Genomic DNA, 21,765 nt, shown 5'->3' on the forward strand with positions numbered 1-21,765 from the left:
CTTAGCTAAATCATGAAACTCTGGGGTGAAAGAACAACACAAAACATGAAAACAAACTTGTGTTAACTTTCAAGATCCATTTATTTGAGTTGATACAGTACTACAGAGGCTTTGTGTTGAGTAAAAATACACCCAGATGGACGAATTAAGACATTTGACCAGATTTGAGGGACCCTTATTGGTTTGTTGCTCTTAGGACTACAAACTCGACCACCGCTTCACCATGAGATGATACCACTCCATTTTGAATGGACATACATGATCATTTTTGTGTGCCTTACGTTCTCAACACAACACAATGTCCAATGCATGAACATGGAGCACTTAACAACAAATTAAATGGCTTGATCACCAATAAATACAAGTATAAAAAAACACATTGATAATAATTTTCATTATCAAAAAAGAAAAAAAATTAAACTAACAAACAAACAAACAAAAAAAGGTAAATAAAAGACACCAAAGGCACACAGCTTAATCCCCCTTGGCAGTCCAGGTTCACCAACAGACCAAAAATAAAATAAAAACAAAAAAAAAACAGTGGCAAAGCCAACCAGAGTAATGAGCCATAACAAAAATAATAATACTTAAATAACATAATAATACTAATTTATTATTATTGTCATAACAATATCCAGTCAAGTTTTCCTATGATTAGACTTTCTGCTAACTAACAGATATGCACCAGTTATTTCCAGTTTGGCAGAGTTAAAGTTTCATCCTCAGTTTCTTTTTTTTGCTTTATCTCTTTTTTTTTCTCATGATGTTATTCCAGCATTTTGGACTTTTTGGATCGCCCATGCTTTGGTAGAGGTTGAAATTTAGTTTTCACAGGGTCAGCTGTCAACATATATGAGTACATATGTTTAAATTTTTCCCTATTTTCTATTTTTGTTGTTGTTGTTGTTGCCATTTGGAGGGTGTTGATGGGCTTCACTAACCCACGTGAATACCAAAATGGAGAGAAAATGAGATTACACCAATTTTTTCTTGGAGAGAATCTGTAATACTTCGAGGAAGGAAGTATTTTCTGCCATAACATAAAGCAATATAAAGTTTCTTATATTTTGGAAAATCAAAAACAGAAGCATAATAGAACAAAATACTAACATAGTATAATTTTCTCACTGTAAATCCAGTTGACAATAAAATGCAATACAAAAAAAGGCAATAAAATGCAATATAATACGCAGCATAAGTCTTTTCATTTGAATCGGTACCCAGGACCTTTCCTTCACACGAGCGGACCACTGAAAAACATTCAACGTGTGATCTTTTTCCCCCGGGGTTGTCTACTGCGTGGTTCTCCATCCACGAACATTTGATATCTTGGATGATGTCAGTCACCGTTGTTCCCACTTTTTCCTCGCTGCTGGTAAAAAGTGTAACACACTTTCTAAGGCCATACTGGACACACAAGTCACACACTGACCCTTCAAGATCAACAGCCTCCAGCCTCCTCTGAAAGCCAACGCCGGGATGATTTCATTCACCACTGGGCATTCTCACGTCGAAGAACAATCCAAAGGGACCTCATTAGTCCCGGGACGGATCCTATCCATTCCCCTGAATCACGTCAAAGCTTCATCACATCTTTGGTATGAAACAAACACCTTCCATCCACCCTTTCTAGTTACGTTCTTTACTTTCACTAATCTACATTTCAATTCCTTTCCAAGTCTACTTCCTTGACCTTTCCTGCGTGTCACGGGAAAGTCCTCTCTAATCTCAGCACCGCTCCATACCGCTCCATGCATCACCCTTTCACACTTTTCACCTCCCTCTGGCTATAAATCTCTACGCGCTACCTCTCTCTCTTACTTACAAATGAAAACAATAGCTGGCTAATTGTGCTCGGTTGAAATAATGGACTAGTGTACACAGCTGGAGGCCTCAGCACTGACCGCGGGTCCCACCTGTGCTGAGTCGGGCTGGAGCTGATAGGGATCTCTAGCACCAACACGTCTCCTGCCTTTGTCTGAGGAATTTGCTGTGTCATCAGCAGGCTAAAAAAAAACAACAACCCAACCTCACTTTGGTCTTTTGAAGAGCTTTGGGTGAAATATTAACCAGCGCGACAATGGAAAGCACCTTCGTTGTCTTTGGTAGGGAAAAAAAAGTCTCTCGCTCAGGTGGCCCCGAAGATGTGAAACAAGACGGTTAAAAGAGCCAGGCACATTCCAGGACAGTGAGGTGGTGTCTGCGCCATCTCCCATCGCTAAGTGTCCCACTAGGTGAGTCCCAGCAGACCCCTGGGCTGTCGGCTAATCTGTGTTCAACCGAGCCACCTAAACTGCTGACAAGCCAAACTATGGGCTTACACACTGACAAAGAACACAGAGGAGCTTGTTCTGAGGCCGCCTGTGGATCTTGGCATATCTGTGTGTGTGTGTGTGTGATTCTTCTTGTGGAAGGAACGGGCGCGGGAGGGGAAGAGGCTGTTTGATCTTTACTGTCTCAGATTGACCTTTGAACCACAAATTAAGTACAGCTAGTCGGCCGTGCGGTGAAGGCCCTGGGTCTCTCCACATTCACAGACAACAACATAAAAAAAATAAAAGCACAACTGGTGACAGGTCGGCCTGGCTTTTCCCTCCACTTTAAGGAAATGACATACATAATTTTTTTTTATTATGAATCAAAAAAGGCACTTCCTACATATCCCATAGTATCATACACATATATAGGACATACGCTTTTATGAAGGTATAATTGCCTGCGTGTCTTACATGCACAGACATAGTTATATATGCTGAGTATATATACGTTTCTCATTATTGAGCAACATAATTATATATGTCAGTTCCACACAAAGAGTCGGAGACAGGGAGCTTTGGACTCTTCCAGTAACAGCCAGCGCCCACCAGTTTAGCACTTAAACCTAAAAGCTACGAAAATATTAATAAATAATCAGCAATGTCAGTTATTTTTGGAACAAGACCCTGGTTTTCTTTCATTTTTTTTTATAAAGGAAGTAAAGGTCACAAAAACATGTGCTCTGTGTGTGAGTTTTAAGGTGCTTTTGTAACACACGCACACTCAGGTGTAAAAGGAGAGCACAACCAGTTTCTGGTCGCCGCGTTTGTGATTCTAACTTGCCTTCTTGCTGAATATGTAAACATGTCGAACACAGCAAAGTCTATGGGCGGGCCCGAGAAAGCAGACTGGGTGGCATTTCTCTCGTGCCAGCTCCTTCTCTCTCCCTTTTCACAAAACCCGAACTGAATTTCCTCTGGCCAGAGAATTGCACCTAGGTGTGTACATCTGCATGTGTGTGTGTGCGCGCACGTAGATATATATCATTTCCTTCAAGATTTCAGTCCCATTTTTAAAAAGCCACAACCTCCAAAGAGGTGTATCCCAGTAACACACTGGTCGTTAATACCACCGATATACATCTGTGCACACACACGGACACACACAAAAACACACACACACACACACACACACACACACACACACAAACACACACACACACACACACACACACACACACGCACACTCAGGTGTAATTCCCTCTGATTCCTCTCTCTCTGCCACCCATCTGTTAGGTGAGGTTGCTGCTGATGTCCAGGGCTTGCTGGTACACCTGAGTCATGTCCTCCAGGTCCCCCAGCAAGGAGAAGCTGCCATTGTCCCCGGGGGAGCCTTTCGTTTTGGGGCCGCGGCTGAACTTGTGTCCCTGGAGCGGCGGCGCCGGCTGGAAGCCCTTGAAGTTGGCGAGTTGCAGCAGGTTTTCGGCCGAGACGCAGGCCCTGATGTTTGGGCGGAGGTGGGGGGTGGAGGAGTGCCACTCAGCCCCGCTGAGGGAGCTGGGCGACAGGGACAGAGCGGAGCTGTCCTCACCGACTATACTGGAGGGCCGACTCTGGCTGCGGGACAGACCAGAGTCGGTTGATGGAGGAGGCTCACCAAGAATTCCAGCCACTGCCGCGGCTGAGGGAGGCCCACTGTAGGTGGAGTACTTGCCATTTCGCTTCAGGATGCCTTTTCTGCCCATCGCTCTCTTGGGCGGGGAAGTGGCCAGTACAGACATACTGGTGCCGCCTAAAAGCTCGGAGGACTCGCTACGCTCTGGGGAGGAGTAGTACCCTGATTCCCGCTGTTGGTTGTTCTTCAAGATGCCTTTCTTGGGTAGAGACGGCACTATCTTGGCTGGAGAGCCTCCTCCCATAGTCGGCTCCTCTTCCTCTTGATCTGGACTGGAGGCCTCCTCTCCCCCTTCGGCCTGTTGAGGCAGCGCTGCCTGGCCCGACTCCGCTCCCTCCAGACAGGAAGCCTGCTGCTCCTCAGTAACCCTGGTCTTCAGGATCCCCTTGGGTCTCTTCAGACCCGGCTTGTCCTCGGCTCCACATTGGGTCTGTCCTGCCTCAACGTTTTCCTTCTTGGACTTCTTGGGCCTCTGGCGCAGCAGCTGGGGCATGGCTGCAGCTTTGGCCCCAGAACCACGTGGCTCAGTGCGGTTCTGCCAGTCGATGAAGCGGGCCAGCATGGGCGAGCCTCCGTGGTCGCGTTGGCTCTCGCAGTCACACACACTGTTTTTCCATCCCCAGTTTACCCACCAGTGATTGGCTATGTCCTCCACTGTGGCCCGGCGCTCAGGGTTCACCATCAGCATCCAGCGAATCAGTCCACGGGCATCTAGCAGGAAACAGAACAAGAACAATCTGTGAGCTGTTTCATACTACACACCGTCTTAAATATATTATTATTATTATCTATTTGGTTTGATAACACTAAACTGTATTCTTTACTGAGCTCTTGAGAGTCGAGGTGGAGTGTGAGTTTGACTCTCACTACCTGAGGCTGTCTACATTCAAAGATGAACGAACTGGCCCTTGTCCATGTGGTTTTTAATAAAGAATTTGAACAAATACCCTTACAAAAAGTATCAATCGTTAAATATTTTCATGATTACATTTTTTCTCTGTGTTAACCTCAATATTGTAACCTCTGTTATACAACACAACACATGGCAGTGACATTCAGAACTGAACAATAACAACTTATAAACAAAACTATTTTCAAATTGCTTCATAGAAAATGAACTTTAAATGTCATTCTGTTGTAATCTAGTGTATAACCAGTTAGACAAATGATCAATCAAAAATGAATCAATATGTAAATATGAATATGTTCAAAAAAGGAATAGTAACACAGGTTTACAGCTTAGCCAATATAATTTAGTTTCTTGGTTTCTACTGTCTGGACAAAAGAGGGCATTGAGCATCAAACATAGTAGAATGTGGAGATTCTAATTTATGTGCACATTCAGAGCCCACTGATCCATATTCCATTCAACAGTTTGTGGACGAGCATCTCAAAGACTTTCGACTATATTCTGGAATTGACATGGAAAGAGTTGTATACAGTTTACAGACAGAAAATCCAGGGGCAATAGTTTCAGTTTCTGACAAATGATGTTCCACGTTTACAGTTCTTGATATTGTTTTCCTTTCATGACAAAAACACAGAGGCAGAGGTTGCGGCTGTACCTGAGGACTGGGTGGGCTCCTTGTACTCGCCGTTGCTAATCTGGCGAATGAGGTTCTTGTGGTCTCCCCCATCGAATGGCATGGTCCCGTAGACCAGGGTGTACAACAGCACCCCCAGAGCCCAGCTGTCCACCTGGGGAAGATGAAAACTCGGTCATAAGCTGGTAACACACACACACACAACTGCCTACTCCACTACATGTATTTACTGTATGCACAGTGTATTAGATATGGAGTTATGCAATAAAAAATCTACCTAGTTCTGTTATGTTTAGTGAGTCATTGCATTTTTGTGAATGTTGTGAAATCACAGCAGAACTTTGAGTTATGTTATTGACTTGACTTTGAAACTAATAAGCACTCAAACCTTTTTTTCACACTAACATAACACGAGTGACAACGTCTTTGTGCGAGAGCTTGTGACGCTGCAGTGTTTCTCCAGCATGTCTTTCATAGAAATCATGACTAATTCCAGTCCTCTGGTGGGAAATGTCCCGTTTTCACACGGATAGCCAACCCACCCCCCGACACCCACCCACCCTTCCCATTCTCTCCTGCTCTGTCAGGCAGAAGCAAGAACTTTCCAACCACCAACCTAACGCAACGAGGCTTTTTTCAAGTAAGTAGTTACATAAGACTTTGCGTCTGGGACATGAGGAGGTGCAGAGCTGGGGGCTGGTGGGGGGGGGGGGGGGGTAAAAAGGGGTAATGAGTCCAGCAGAGATGGCAGAGTCGTGATATCCTGCGCTCCCAGAGACTTACTGGAGACAGACCATTTAGTGATCACCAGATGACCCATCTCAGTGTGTGTGTGTGTCTGTGTGTGAGACAGAGAGGTGAGTGTAATGTGTGTGTGTGTGTGTGTGTGTGTGTGTGTGTGTGTGAGACAGAGAGGTGAGTGTAATGTGTGCGTGTGTGGTTATGGGAGGATGAGATGTCCTCAGGAATGTGCTTGTGAAGCTTTAAGACACAGTCGAGGAAGTGGAAATCAGATAGGGCCAGTTAAGGAGCTGGTGTACTTCCTCTACGGCTCTCGGAGCCACATCAAAAATGATTCACTCTCCTGCTGCCATTGGTCCATTCCTGAGGGCGAGACAGGGCACGCACTATTGTTGTGCTCTATTTTTGTCGCCGGTGTTTGCTGTAATTTGCGGCCTCACCCCAACTGGGGTTCTGTAATTTCGATTGCAATCGGACTGCTGTAGTTTTTAGCACTCTCGAGTAAATTACAGTGAATTATGCTTAATTGAACGGTTGGACTTGAATATCTAAAAATGCTAACCCCCCCCCACCCTTGCTGCTTTGTTTTATGGAACTGATGCAACGTTAGAGACAACGCCCTTCGGAGTGACTTTGGAATTTCCAGATCAGTGGCTTTGAGGAGACATTTTCACTCTCTCTTTCACCAAAACTATTTGACTTTGACCATGAGCGCCTTTTTTTTTCGAGGCCGTGGAGCTCATTTCTATCCCAGTAAGCTGAAAAGAAAATGAGCAACAACTATCCTCCAGTTCCTCACTTCAAAGGAGCCAGACATTGTAGGAAGGGGAGGACTGGGGAGGGATGCAGAGATGATCTGAGCTGACCCACTGTGGAGAGGAGAGAGAGCTCCCTTTGACTGGGAACTAATAGTAATCCCATCAAAGTAAAGCCCAGCCACCACTTTGTGTACGGCCTATGTGATGGTGATCATCACAAATGAGATAACAATGATGAAAGCTAAATAAGGTGAGAGATCCCGGAGGTTCGCACGAACCGGGAGGGACAGTAAAGATAACGACGGCTACATAAAAGGGAAATCATGTCCTGGAAATGAAGTTCACTGGGCCTCACCTCTGGGCCACGGTACGGTCTCCCATTGACGATCTCTGGCGAAGCGTAGAGCGGGCTGCCACAGAAGGTTTGCAGCAGCTTGTCCTTGTGGTAGAGGTTCGACAGCCCAAAGTCAGCAATCTGCGGGAAAAGACAGGGGACGTGTGAATTTCACACCAGCCACATGAATGTTAATCCCTCGGAGATCATTTCAAGCGAGGTATTATAGTCCAACGGGTCAAGGACAAACCTTAATATTACAGTTTTCATCCAGTAGCACATTTTCCAGTTTTAGATCCCTGTGCACCACTCCATTCTGAAAGACAAGGAGAGAGAAAAAACACCAAAGTGATGACGGATGTATCTATCAATTTATTATGAGCGATGGATCCGCGTCTGCATGAGCAGCCCTCTGTGTGAACAGATGATTTACTCTGACAATGCTCGCGTGTGGCTCTCGAGGGAAATCAAGGCAGCCTGTTGGTGTAGTACTCTTTAATTGGTCTTGTCCCTTCTGAGGGCTTCGTGCTGACATCTGCTGTGATTTTCTTTTTTAAACTGACTCACATGTGACACATAAACCTGAGCCTGTTATTAGCACCATGTATGAATTATGTTCTCACAACATCTTTGGATTAAAAAACAACTATGCTGTTAGCGGCCGGGTTCAAAAAAAAAAGGAAGAAAAAAAACAACCGAGGAATTAAAATGTGGTATGCAGACAGACAAAACCCTGCTCAGATGTGGAGGGCTGACTTCACCCCCTCCCGGCTGCGCTCCGCATTGCCTCCCCTATTGGTTATTGCCTGGCAGGGCAATCACACTCACATGACCCTGATAGGAGGATACAAAGAAGAAATAGTTGGTCGCTTGTTGTGTGAGTGACTCACACCACCCCACCCGGCGGGAGGTTGTGCATGGTAGTGATGATTCATCATTCATGGCTGTCTGGGACTCTCCTATCTGAGGAGCATGACATCATCTCTATCTCCAGCTGGGAAGAGTGTGACAAGAGGGGGGCCCGTCCTACCAAGCCCCGGGACCTTGGGGTTTTGACGGGAGTCAGCGAGGTGTGGAACAAGGGTTGACATGGGCGTGGCTGGAGCCAAATCTCTGGGGGGAAAAGCTTGGGGGGTATCTTGGGACATCCATCAGCGTGTCAACAGATGAGGCCAGAATTAAGGCTTAGGGCAAGCGTGAATTAAGCTCGCCTGTGCCCCGTCTCCACTCAGAAACAGATGACTCCCTAACACCAGCGCGCCAAGAAAAGCATTCTGAGGAAGGGCCTGCAGATTAATTGGCTATATGAGTGTGGAGGGGCATGGTTAATGTAACAATACGCCTGGAAAATAAGGTCTGGATGTGTGTGAGAGAGGCAGACAGAGATTTAAGGTGGCCAGGATAGGAATGTGTGTGTGTTTTTCCGCATATATATGGTACAGTATGGGGTTTCTCACCTTGTGGCAGTGGTGTACGGCGGAGACTATCTGTCTGAAGAAGTGTCGCGTCTCTCGCTCGCTCAGCCGCCTCCGCTCGCTGATGTAGTCATACAGCTCGCCCTTGCTGGCGTACTCCATCACGATTACAATCTTGTCTTTGTTCTCAAACACTGAAAAAAAGTGAAACAACAACAACTATTTGAGTCTCCTGATATGGAATTTCAGGAAAATACATTCAATATTAACAGCAGGAGAAATGGGAGGAACATTTTAAAGCCAATTCCATGTTCATTCTATCATATCAAAAATCCCAAGCAGACATTGTTGTGTAGAATGCGTTGTAAAGCTGTTCACGGCCCTGTCCCTAAGTTTTGGAGCAGGCGTCCAAAATTCCAGAGGAGCACATTACATCTATACACTTCTCCCGGGGTTACATCACTCAAACCCCACCTCATGTGTTTGGCTCCTTCACAACATTGCCGGGAGGGGCTGTTAACTCAATCAAGCCCACTCCTCGGAGACCCGAAGCCAGCAGAGGCCAGTGAAAACAGAGATAGAGCAGGAACCGGGGGCGAGGACAGCAAGAGTTAGCATCACAGAGGGTCCCAGCTTGACTTTGCATCATGTCACCACATCTCGCAACACACTCTCACATTCCTGACCACCATACTGCGTGTGAATCTGAGGAGAATCACATAAACTACGACAACAGGAGATTATCCCGCCACTGTCTCATGTGTTTCTGCGTGTGAATGATAATGGAAAACAAAAAGTCTTTTTCTTGTCCTTTTTGTTCTTCCACCTTGTTCACGTCTGCCCGTGGAAGTTAAAGTCACGACAATGTAATGTTTCTGCTCTGAGAAAGTAGACAGATATTTTGTATCTACGCGACACGACAACAACAACATGATTAAGATGTATTTGTTTTCTGTCTTACAGGATCATATGAATTAAAATGGTGACATGTTGCACATCCGGCGACTGGGGGAAATCGATGTTATTACAGTTGTGTTACTGCAATGCATTACCATCCAGCTGCAGCTCATCAAACACATCATTGTGTGTCAGTATTTAGCCCTCTAGTGTATAATTTCAACTTGGCAACTCGCTCCCCTCCCAGTGCCTTGGCATGAAGGGAGTGAGAATGGTTAGGCGGAGAGAAAGAGAGAGGGAGAGGGAGAGAGAAAAAGACCAAGGGAATACTGAGGAGATGACAACAACACAGTCAGCCACGTTGCTCTGTATTGTGTGGGTTGGTTTTCCCACACAGCAGGGTCACCGGGGTGAGGGCCTCTGCTTTCTGCACCCTCGAGTGAGCACCTTCATAGTTTGTCACACTACTTTCCTCGCCGCCCCCCCGCCTCCTTCGCCGGGGTCCTTTTAAAGATATAATCCTCTACAAAAACACACAGTTGCTGAGTGATGGTAATGCTCCCCGGTTGCAACTGTCTGGCCGCTCGGGGAAGTAACAGACGGGTTGTGGGCCAAGCACCCGGGAGGGCCGAGTCGATCCAGCCCTCTGATTGGTGGGCAGAGGAGGTGACCTGGGGTGACACTGGCGGCGAACCGTGGTGGGGTTGTGCTTGGAATGGCAGCCCTAAGCTCGCACTCCCGTTTACCCTCGACCCCTGGCGTTGAAGTAATTACCTGGCTTACATAACTCTGGGTCGGTTACAGCCCGGTGGGTTCACCAGCCACCACTGCAGCCTCGCTGTCACTCACTGGGCTTTGTTCAGAGGTCAGGCCCTCGCGTCAGACTAATTAGCACCTATTGTCCTACTGCGTTCACCAATGATAGGCCGCTATTGCGAGCTTGTTTAGGGTGCAAGGAACCAGTCTAATCCAGAAGAGTAGTGGTTTACTATTGACGCAGACAATAAGCAAGTGAACACTTCTAGCTATATACTTTTCTGGTTTTATGTATCTTAAAAGCTGAAAAAATACCCCCCCCCCCCAAACTGGTTTTATTTACTTGACCTAACTACCATAACAAAAGCTCTTCAGACTCTAACTCACTATCCAGGTGTATGTCACCTTTGGAGAATGCAGGATAATGGGTACAATAAAAAAAAGAATGTGGCTCTTTATTCACAGCGGGGCGAATGGTTTTATGTCTGTTCTAAATTTATATGTCCGTCCCGTTTCCCTTTTCACTCCTAAAAGAATAGTTCTTCAACATTTGGGGAAATGCAGGTTTCTCGCCAGGAATCCGATGAAAAGATTGATACCAGTCTCATATCTGTTTGGTAAATATGACGCTGAGGGCACAGCTGTCGTAGAGCTTAGCTTAGCATAAAGTCTGGAAATAGGGGGAGCGGCTTGCCTCGCTTTGTTCCAAGGTAACAAAATCCATCTTCCAGCGACATTATAGCTCACTTATTTACACAGTATACAACAAGTTGTGGTTTTAAAGGGGGTTGTGTGTCCGACTAGTTCAGCTGCTTGTGTCATATTTACTGAGAAGACATGAGAGTGAAATCCATCTTCTCGTCAAACTCTTGCAGAGACGTTGGACTATTCTTTTAACTTGTCGGGCATCGTTTCGACTCGAGCATCTGTCTCTACGAACATGGACGCGCCAGTAATGTTTTATTTGGCTGTATCAATTTGCACATTTACAGCATTCTTCGGGTTTGACTATTTGTTTTTAAAAGGGGAGCACTGGGGTGCATGCTCATGCCTGAGGCGCGAAGAGCAAAATCCGCTTTTTAAATGCCCCGCACAGCATGCTGATGGATGCAGAATGTGAGGGAGTGGTAAAAAAGATCTTTCTTCGCACACACATCTGGTTCAGCTTTGCTTCACACAAGGCAGTTAGCAGGGGCTGTTGAAGAGGGTGTTGCCAGATACACAAATCTCTGGGCCTCCTATATATCTCTAAAGCAAGGCTGGGCGGGGGCCAGGCCACAACAGTAAACGCCGGGTTTTGAGGAGAAACACCAAAGACGGAGAGCAACGAGTCTGGATGAGTATGTTGGTGGAGTATGCTGCTTATAGAGGAGGGCAGCGCACATAGGAGCTCCTCTGAGTTTGTAAAACTCTTGTGTTCTCTTAATCATTCTCCTGCGAACGCTTCAAAAACCCGGCTGCACATCGGCCCCACCAGCTGACTGCTGGCACGTTCCCATGACAAATAGCGATGTTTGTCACATATACACATTGCTGATAACGACCTGGGGACTGAAACCGAACAGTGGGACAGTGGGTAAGCCAGTTTGGGCAGTGGCACACAGCGGGCTGCCATTGTGCCGGGGCAGCTTGCCTGAAAAGGGGCATTGAAAGTGTAGCTGCTGTTGACATAGGCATAAAAATAGTCACGAGTCACAAATCATACGAAACTGACTCACACTGCAGCGCCTTGTGACTTTAATTGCCTGCACATAGGCCCAGATTACATTATGAGACATGATTAATTGCAAGCGATATGTTGAAAAAGTTCAGCGTGAATTGTTCAGCCTTTGCACTGTATGTTTTCTTCCAGCCAGGTTAAGGTCATTCGAAAGGGCTCATATTGAAAAGAGAAAGAGTAAGTATGTGTGCCGTTTAAGCCCGACTCGAGGGGGCTTTGACATTTTGACAGTTGCTTCCCGGGGCAGAGATACGTTGATGTTGCTCCAGGGAGGAATTAAAGCCCTTCCTCCCTCTGCAGAGCACCGGACCAGAGTCAGGCTGCAGGGTGCAGGTCTGGGTGACTGGGGTCAATCCAGTGTCTCCCTTGCAAGACGCACACACACACACACACACACACACACACACACACACACACACACACACACACAAAAGCATGCTAAATATACAAGAACTTATGGATACACACGCGTGCGCACGCACACACACACACACACACACACACACACACACACACACACACACACACACACACACACACACACACACACACACACACACACACACACACACACACACACACACACACACACACACACACACACACACACACACACACACACCGGAACGAGTACAGTCTGGTTCCCAGCTGCAGTTGTCCCTAAGTATCAGCAGATGTCTGGCCCTGAGATCAATACCAGCGAAGACCAGGGATGAGACCTCTCAGATGTGGTCGAGTGCAATCCCTTAGAATACCACCTCTCTTATACACACAGACTTTCATCATACACGTGCATGCACAGATGCATTCAAAGCCATCCGGACTTTCGCTGGCCCGGGCAGCCAGACGGAGGAGAGGAGATGAATAACATCCCCAGAACTCTTATTATGACATCTGCATGTCATAACATGACAATCCTGCAGCTTAAGCCACAAGTGCTGGATGAGCTGAGGGAGGCTTCGAATTTTGGACTCTTGTGTTTTTGTTTATTCCACTCAAACAAAATGTGTGTGATTTTTATTGCTTCATGTGTGTGGGTGAAGCGCCTCACCTTCATATATAGAGATGATGTGCGGGTGGCGGAGGGATGACATGATCTCGATCTCTCGGCGGATGTGAACCATGTCCTGTTCATCCTTGATCTTCTCCTTTCGGATGGACTTAATAGCCACCTGGAAACAGAGGAGGGCACTTTGATCAGACGACTTCAAGCAACACAAAGTCGAGATTTCAAAGTAAGTGCATCATGTGAAACTGCTTAAAATAGCTTCTTCTTTTTTTCACTTAATCTGGTTACAGAGCAAAAGTTAATCGATTTAAATTTTGGGAAATAAATCACACCAAAAAAAAAGACCAGAAAAAAAAAATGCTGAAGGACAACACGTGTACATCACGTCCATTTTCTTATCAGTGAACTTTAAAAGTTGCACGGCACTTTTAGAGTACATACTCCACACGCCATGTGATGGTTGTCTATATCAGTAAAAACACGTGAGCCAGCTCAGTATGTGGCTTATTGCTTCACCTCTTTCTCTAATTAACTCTGTGCACTTCTTCGGCCTCATTTACCCCCCCCTCGGGGGTCCTAGGGGGCCTGTATAGCAGCCTTTGACCTCATCACCAAGCCTCGCTGACAAGACAGCCAGATGAGTCAAGCAAGACGAGGTACTGTCATCTTCTCACACTGTGTAATTTACTCAGCCTCCGTTTCGGTACGAAGCGAAATGAAGAAGCGAAAAACAACCTGACACGTGGTGCCGTAATGGAGGCTTGCTTTGTACCCGTTCAGGGCAAGAGCCTGCATTTAACCAGGCATTAGCCAGTGTTTGGGCTGGGCCTATGATCTGAGCCCCCAGCCCTCAGATCAGAAGGCAGACTCACATGGTAAAACATGGTGGTTTCCATAGCAGCCGTCTACCTGGGTGCAGCTGTTGTTGGAAAACAAGATTTTGCAGCAACACACGCACACAGGTGCTTTGTGCTGAATGCAAATGTCAGCAAGTTTAGCAGGTACAATGTTTATCATGCTCACCACCGTGTGTTAACGACTTCTAATTTGCACTGAAAAAAATAAGAACGACTTAAATTGACGTGATTTGGCCTGATGATGCTACGGGGAAAGTTAGGTTGGAACCAAAGTTATAGCAATTCGCACATTTGGAACCATGAATATCTGCACTGGATTTCATGACATCTGATTCAAAACCACAAAAGTGAACCGCACGGTGCCGCCAGTGGAAGTAAGCCTCATCTTCTGGACATGTCTGTGAAATGTCTGCACGGGATTTTCCTGGCAATCATTTTCCAATGCCGTTGAGATATTTCAGTCGGCAGCAAAGTGGTGGACCAACGCAAGGGCCTGCAAACTTTACCACCCACACAGCCTCTGAGGAGCGTGACCATCATTGAAAAAGGCGAGAAAGGTGTTAAATGTTCGCGAATGCAGGATGGAAGCAGGGAGGCCTTGAGGTCAGAGTGCTCCTCTGTAAATCAGATGTCGGTATTGACCCGCGCAGATGTGTTTCCTCGACTGTTAAAGGGGCCTTGAGAGGACATTAAATCACCAAAGTGCTCTCTTATTTTTAGTCATTCCGAATGAGAGCGGCCAACGGCCTACTTTTGAAACAGTCTGAAAACCTGGCCTGCCGGGAGTTTGGTGGAGTGAGCAGGGGTCGAGGAAGTCATTCGCTTCTACTCGCTCGGTCAACGGGTTTGCTACGGGAGATTCGACTCAACTCGATTTGACAATTTTTCACTGTCATGGCAATGCCACCGGAGTACGAGTCCACCGCAAATGGATGCATTCAAACCTCCATTCTACACACTCCTTAAATGAGAGGTTAGCGGCCTTCTCCAAATAAACCGATCGAGAGCGCAGTGTAGCACATGTCACTGTAATTGTAGCCTAAACATTCTGGATTGAGTCCTGGGTTTTCACTTTGATCCGGCGGGTATAGAGTCTGTTCGCTCTAAATTCTGTTAGTTTAAACTTTTGTCCTCTCCGATCTAAGCTGTGTTTTCTGAGGAGCCCGGCTTTATTCCGTGCAGCAGAAACCACAGGCAGTAGCGGGTGCCAAGCTAATTACCGTGTACATCAATAAAAATAACCCCAAACCGGAATAGTTCTCCTCCAGAGCATGCCTTGATTACATAGAATTCAAAGAAATGATACAATGATAAACAAGCTGGTGGGGGCGGTCCACATGCTGTGATCATAATTGGTAATAGTTGTTTGTGTCTTAACACTGACATATTCCTGTAGCCCATCAGAGTCATCAGCACTTTGGCCCTCAAATTTCAATAATATTTTTGATCATCAGCGGAGCAGATTGCGAGTCCTCCCGGATCATTCGATGTAGGAATTTATTCAATGAATTTGTTAATTTAGGCGGCGATCGCGACACGTCGTACCCGCAAAGTTTCGCGCAAAAGGCCAGTGAAATGTTCCTGTGTGACTGCTGCCTGCAACCCAGAATGCTCTCATCTCCTAAAAGGATCAGTAATCAATCTTTAACGGCCACGATCCTAATTCCACACTGTATGCAAAGTCACTGACAGAGCCAGCTCTCCCACATTGGGCTTGAGACAAAGCCAGGTATCTCTTGTGCATCTCCTCATGTTCCCCTGCCCTGACCCCAATGTGGATCATTAAACAGGACTGCAGATCAGCCACTTGCCAGCTGGCCAGGGCCGGCTGACACGGCTACGCTTGTCCTTAAGTGGATCCCTATTACTGTCACTCACAGTAAACAGGCGCTGCACTGCTGCCCACACTAGCCCCTGCCAGGTATGGGGCCGTCCTTGTCTGCTCCCCCCACCCCCCTCCATGCCCTTGTTCACAACAGCCCTAGTTTGAAGTGAAAGTCCACGCTTTGCTTCAGCGGAGCCTGACATCTTCCTCTGCTTTCTCAGGCCATTAAAATAGATGAGGTATTCATCACAAGCTCGCCCCCCCCCCCCCCCCCCCCCCCCCCAATCCCTGCGTTTCGTAAGGATCATGATCATTTGTTGTGTTGACTGTGTGCCTCAGTCAGATCGGGGGGGACAGAGAGTGAAAACTTTTCCAGAGAACTATATATCCTCAAACACAGCCAGGAACCATAATACCTCATCAACGGCACCACATATAGCAGAGGAATGTCTGTGTTTGAGCCCCTCGCGTACCTCCTCAGTGAATCCATTGTTGGAGAGTGATGTAATCTGGTGCTCTAAGCTCATATTAATATGACTCTGTGACCGCTTTAACGAAGGCCGTCCCTCTCTTGTTAGGGTGGTGGGCTTCCCTGTGTGTCTCCGTGCCTCCCACCCCTCCTGTCTGTGATGGGTCCCCCACACAGGATATTAACCTTCCCCTTCAATCTTGTGTCTGCTGTGGATGACCTTTCATGTGTCACTGCCCGTTTTAAGGCCTGGTTGCCACCACAGCCTTTTTCATTATAGTAATCTAGATGGCAAATAACACATCACGACACACGTCTCTTTCTATCACTCTCACAAGAATACAAACATGAAACACGTCCTCTGGAGGCATGCACAGACACAAGACCCCGCGCATGTTTCACATATCCCCACTGCGATCTCTATGATCAATTGCACTTCACATAATGTTGGGTTTCCGAGAGGTTGCCAAGCGGCACTACATATGGCTTCGCAGATTAAAGCAGACAGTCACTCAGTTCCACTCTCGCCGACACTCCAGAGTGAGCCCACATCTAATCAATCTTCCTCAAGTGCCTTCGGTGTACTCGCGAACACAGTCACGCACACAGGACTTCCTCAGTCTGCGTCCCCACTATCTCTGCTCTTCTCATTTGGTTTGTGGGAGCAAGCCAGGAAACGACACAGGGAGGCTAAAATGATTGCATAACAGCCTCACCACACTGCTGTATCTGCCATACGGACATAGGGGACTTCCTCTCGGTCAGGGGTCAAGTAAACTCTGGCATTGCAGTGCCAGACACACGTGGCCCGCGAGGTGGCCGGCAGTCGCGCTCCCTCTCGGTGCTCCGCGTGCAGAGGTGGTGCTTCTCCCAGGACTTCCCTAAGCTATACACATCGCCACATGAAGCACAGTCATCCGAGGAAGCCCCATACTTTGCTGACCTCTTATTCTTAGTCTGATTGTTATGCTTGGACGAGCACTGCAGATAATAGGGGAATGGAAGGAATCAGGCTACTGAGTGCTGACCTACAAAGAAGTATTTGGGTCCATATTTTGGGGGATTTGGCTAGAGGATCACTTCTTAAAACGTCAGTGCCAACAACGTACGCTTTAGAGACATTAAAAAGTTAGAGCAAAGGTTACTCCTTGAAAAAAAGGCAATTAACCATCTACTGTACATTCAAAATATTTGAGAAACAGCATCCATCTCTCACTCGTGTCAAAATAGGACACTTTGACCTGTCCAACACTTTTACACTCTGCAATTTTACAGTGCGAGAGGAAGCAAAACATACTTCACATTAGAGTTGCTGCCATGGAGATAATGAAAAGGAAAACACACAGGAGCAAGGACGAGGTGCCAAGAGGGAGACAGCGAGCACTACCAGAGGGTTTATGGTCCCCCGATCAAGTGTGCATTTGCCAGGAGCTATGAAACCACTGGGGGACATTGTTGACCTATACCAAGTTCCCCCTGACATTCTCAGCACATGGAAAATTCCTGCAGTGTCCTGCCAGGTTGCGCACAGGAGTCAAATTTTGCCACACGTGAAACAAATATTTTGGAGACATCTGCTAGGACACAACAACAGATGCTGGCTTTATTATGGCAAAGTCAGCCAGTAACTTTTTGTTTTGTTTTTGTTTCTACATAAAAGAAACAGACCGTGGTGCGCTGAGCCAAGCAAACTCACTCCCACCCTCACGGTCCAAAACGGCCAAACTAGGTCTAATATACTTAAAACACCGATTGGAAATTGGGAGTGGGCCCCGGTGTCTCCGGGGGGCTGTTGGCTGGTTTTTTCATGCTGCTCAACTGGGGCCACCGGAGTCACATCAGTCAGTCAGTAGCCGGATTTGCACTCCAGCATCCGGTCGTGTGGCCCCGCTTTGGACGAGGCATGTGCAGGCGCTACTCCCTGGCCCCATGGGCCCTTTTTGAGCACGGGGGGGGGGGGGGGGGGATTCCCAGCGGGGGAAGGACGTGCACACGCCTCTGGGAGCAACAAAGCATTTATTTCAGGACCGCTGCTCTTTGCAGGGGGGGACTAAAAGGACGTTACAGAAAAACCTGCATGCATCGGAAGCGTGCGGGGCCCACTGGGAGCAGTTGTTTGCAGCTGCTCCGAGCGTCTCCCGAGTGGCTCACCTCTCTGCCGGAGTGCCGCTCGATGGCCTTCTTGACCTTGCCGTACGTGCCTCTTCCCAGCGTCTCCAGCAGCTCGTAGCGGTGCTTCAGGTTGTGCTTGTGGTGGTGCTTCTTCACGCCAGAGTTCCGTCGTCCGTCACCGCTCGCAGGGGTCTCCTCGGGCGAGGTGCCGGCAGGTGGTGTCGGCGGAGCCGGGGCCGGCGTGCCCACTGAGGTTTGGCCCCTCTGGGCCTCGGGACGGGTTGCCCCCCGGCGGGGCGATAAATATGCGGTTTGCATCTCACTAGGGAAAGTGTCTCTTGTTTTGGACGACCTTCCCACTGTTAAATATTCCAAACTACCTACTGGATGATATAATACTTATAGGCCTAATAATAGTAATAATAAATAAATAAATTACAAGGAGTAACGCGTAGCTTGCTAGTCATATTATAACATGAGGAAACCTCACATTTCCAGATTGTCTTGGTTGATCATTTGGCTTGGATCAAAGCGAAACGGAGACTTCTCCTCCTACCTATTCATGATATCCTCGCTATATAATCAATCTACTGATGGATTGAGCGAAGCGAGTCTTGAAGAGACATCATCGGTCTTTAATAAACTGATACATAGTGTTGTAGCCTATCACCCTAGTGCCAGTTATTGTGATACAATGTGCGCTCAGCTGATGACAGCGCTGTCTGCGGGCGACCTTCCTCCCTCCTGCCCCCCCCTCCCCCCCCCCTCCCCCGATAACTATAATAATGAATAACGATAATAATATGGCTCTGACACCGTCACTCCTCGGCTGACTGGCGCGCTCGATCTGCGGTCAACTCGGACTGGTTCACGTGATCGCTCATCCCGAACGCTGCCAACATCGGCGACTCACGTCTGCGGGGCGAGAAAGCTGCGACGAAACCGGCGTTGAGGATGAAGATGACCCTCATGTTGCCCGCGGCCCAGGCGCGGAGCCTCACTCGTCCGGGCTCTGTCGGCGGCGCGACTGCGTGCTCGTGCTCGTGCTCCGTGCCGGGCTCGACGGTGGTGGGGGCGCGCGGCGGTCGGACACTATCGCGGGCTCAGACGTCCTGGACAGTGCCATGGTGCGTTTCGCTGCTCCCCTCGTTCTGCCTTCGTCGCCTGATGCTTTGTGTGCCCGTCTTCTTCTTCTTCTTCTCTCTCTCTCTCTCTCTCTCCTCGACGTGAGAGGCTGTAAATAAGGAATGCGAAGGGATCCGAGACCGGAGGCGGAGTTTTACGCAGACCTCCTCCTCCTCCTCCTCCTCCTTCACCGTCTTCTCTCTTCCCTTTCCCCCTCTTCCCCTCTCACATCTCTGATATATTCAGGGGCGTAGCCAGCAATCATATGCGCCCCCCCCCCATAACACACACACACACACACCTCACACATCAGTGTCATCCATCTTTTTCACAAACGTGTCAACCATGCGTAACTCAAATACTAGATCCATATGTATCAACCAGTGCCCACTGACTACGCTCAGAAGATGAGGGGATTCATACCCACTCCCATGTCGGTCCAGTGGATTAACCTGATCATTATGCTAAATCAATCAGTTGATTGATAGCTTTTATCAACAGATAACACAATCAGTCTAAAGCAGCTGTCAGTCATGCACTGACTGTCCACACAGTTTCCTGACATTGGGGCTGAACGTGTATTGCTCCAGATGTTTTATGGAACTTTTCTTGCAAGCCCCCCTAGTAAAATCTCAGAATTAAAAATTTCAAGTGAGCCCATGTGAGAATACAGAATTCACTATTCCTTGCATTTTTTTTTGGAGGTGTTGGGGTTAACGTATACTGAAAGATGAAAAGATATTCACCCTCTGCTTGCTCAAGTCTATCTATCTATAAGGAAATGCTGGTCGCTAAGCTATTTAGTGGTTGGATTTTTAGTTCTGTGGTATTTCTTATCGTTTGTATTTGGGGCATTAGGGTCTGTTTTAGTCTAATTATTGATTATATTGGTTAAGATCTGTAGTGATTGGTTGTAGTTTTATTTGTGATGGTACTTGCTGCTCAGATTTTATTATTATCATCTGTCTCAAAGTTTTTCCCCCAGTTAAAATATGAGTTAGGATTTATTTGAAAAGAAATTGTTTGCATTTTTTCTACTCTCTAAATAACAGAAGGATCACCTTGGCGGAGGGAAAGGTTGTGCTCTGTGCCTGGCCAATAATCCAATTGGAAATTGGAAATTGGAAATTATCATGCTTTCACTCACTGAATTGTTATAGGCACAGTTACAGCATACCAATCTTCAGAAAAAATAACTGTCTCTTGTCTCAAGAGTTTCACGTTTCAAGAACGTTTGTCTGCAGTTTTGTCAGTTTCAACTGAGGAGAAAAAAAAAGTATGAAAGAAAAGTATGAAATATGTCAAAATACAAACTTTATGACTATGAAAGTAATTTCAGGTATTTAATATCACACAGAACAATATTTTGCATTCATTCCAATGAGATGAATAAGACATCCAGAAATCAATCACACAGACTATGTTTGATAATGCAACTTTCCCACAGTTCCCCTGTGTTTTATATACATACATCAAACCAAATTGAATTCTAGTTGCATCTGCTTTCAATTGTAAAAGAGAATGGAAGTGAATCTCAGAGGGGATTTTCTTATGAATCTATCTTTTCTTTCATTTGGGTTGCACTATACATATAAACAATATGTGTATACATATATGTGTGTGTGTTTGTACCGACACAAACAAAATGCATTTGTCAGATCATAAACCAAAGGCAATTTTTTTTTTAATGTTTAGAGTTTAATAGCTCATGCAGTTTTCTTTCTATATTATAGACCTAAAGGAACTAAAGGCAACTTGAGCAGATAACCTGTTGCAGCCAAACTCCATGTCCAACAGTCCGAATCTGAACTCCAGTGGTGCCTAGTATGCTTGTGTGTTTTTGATGCTGATTACAGAGAGTAAGTTTAGGCCCTTGTCAAACACTATCTGATTAAACGGGGAACCTGTTTTTTCCCCCCCTTGGCCCTCACAAAAGCTGGCTTAATTTCTGAGCATTCACGGCATTTGTTGCCTTTAAACTGGGTAAGTAGAGTGTCTCGTTATAGCAACACAGACTCTGAGATTAGTATCTGATCTGATTTCTCCCTTGGCCTCATTTGCACTCTGTAGCGGACTGTAGAGTCGTCCAGTGGAGAAGGGGGAAAAAAGAAGAGCAACCACTGCTCTCATGTGGTGAAAGGCGGGTAGTGTCAGCAGGGGGACTGGATTTAGACAACAAAATGGTTTTAGTCCTGGCAGTGACAATATATATATATATATATATATATATATATATATATATATATATATATATATATATATATATATATATA

The 21,765-nt window shown here is 46.6% G+C and overlaps 1 protein-coding gene and 1 long non-coding RNA gene across 2 annotated transcripts; one reads left to right on the forward strand and one right to left on the reverse strand.

Annotated features, from left to right (window-relative positions):
* Positions 1-62: 62 nt before the first annotated feature.
* Positions 63-19,674, reverse strand: nuak1b (NUAK family, SNF1-like kinase, 1b). Its single transcript, XM_035642487.2, has 7 exons — positions 18,407-19,674; positions 13,147-13,267; positions 8,765-8,916; positions 7,558-7,623; positions 7,329-7,448; positions 5,496-5,628; positions 63-4,641 (listed from the first exon to the last, which is right to left on the reverse strand). Exons 1-7 carry the CDS (start codon positions 18,683-18,685, stop codon positions 3,548-3,550), a joined length of 1,965 nt encoding a protein of 654 aa, XP_035498380.1. The 5' UTR covers positions 18,686-19,674; the 3' UTR covers positions 63-3,547.
* Positions 4,534-5,761, forward strand: LOC124850118. Its single transcript, XR_007030981.1, has 2 exons — positions 4,534-4,669; positions 5,475-5,761. It is a non-coding gene; the product is annotated as an uncharacterized LOC124850118 (long non-coding RNA).
* Positions 19,675-21,765: the final 2,091 nt, after the last annotated feature.

This window comes from Scophthalmus maximus, chromosome 7 (assembly GCF_022379125.1).
Source record: "Scophthalmus maximus strain ysfricsl-2021 chromosome 7, ASM2237912v1, whole genome shotgun sequence".
Lineage (NCBI taxonomy): Eukaryota > Metazoa > Chordata > Actinopteri > Pleuronectiformes > Scophthalmidae > Scophthalmus > Scophthalmus maximus.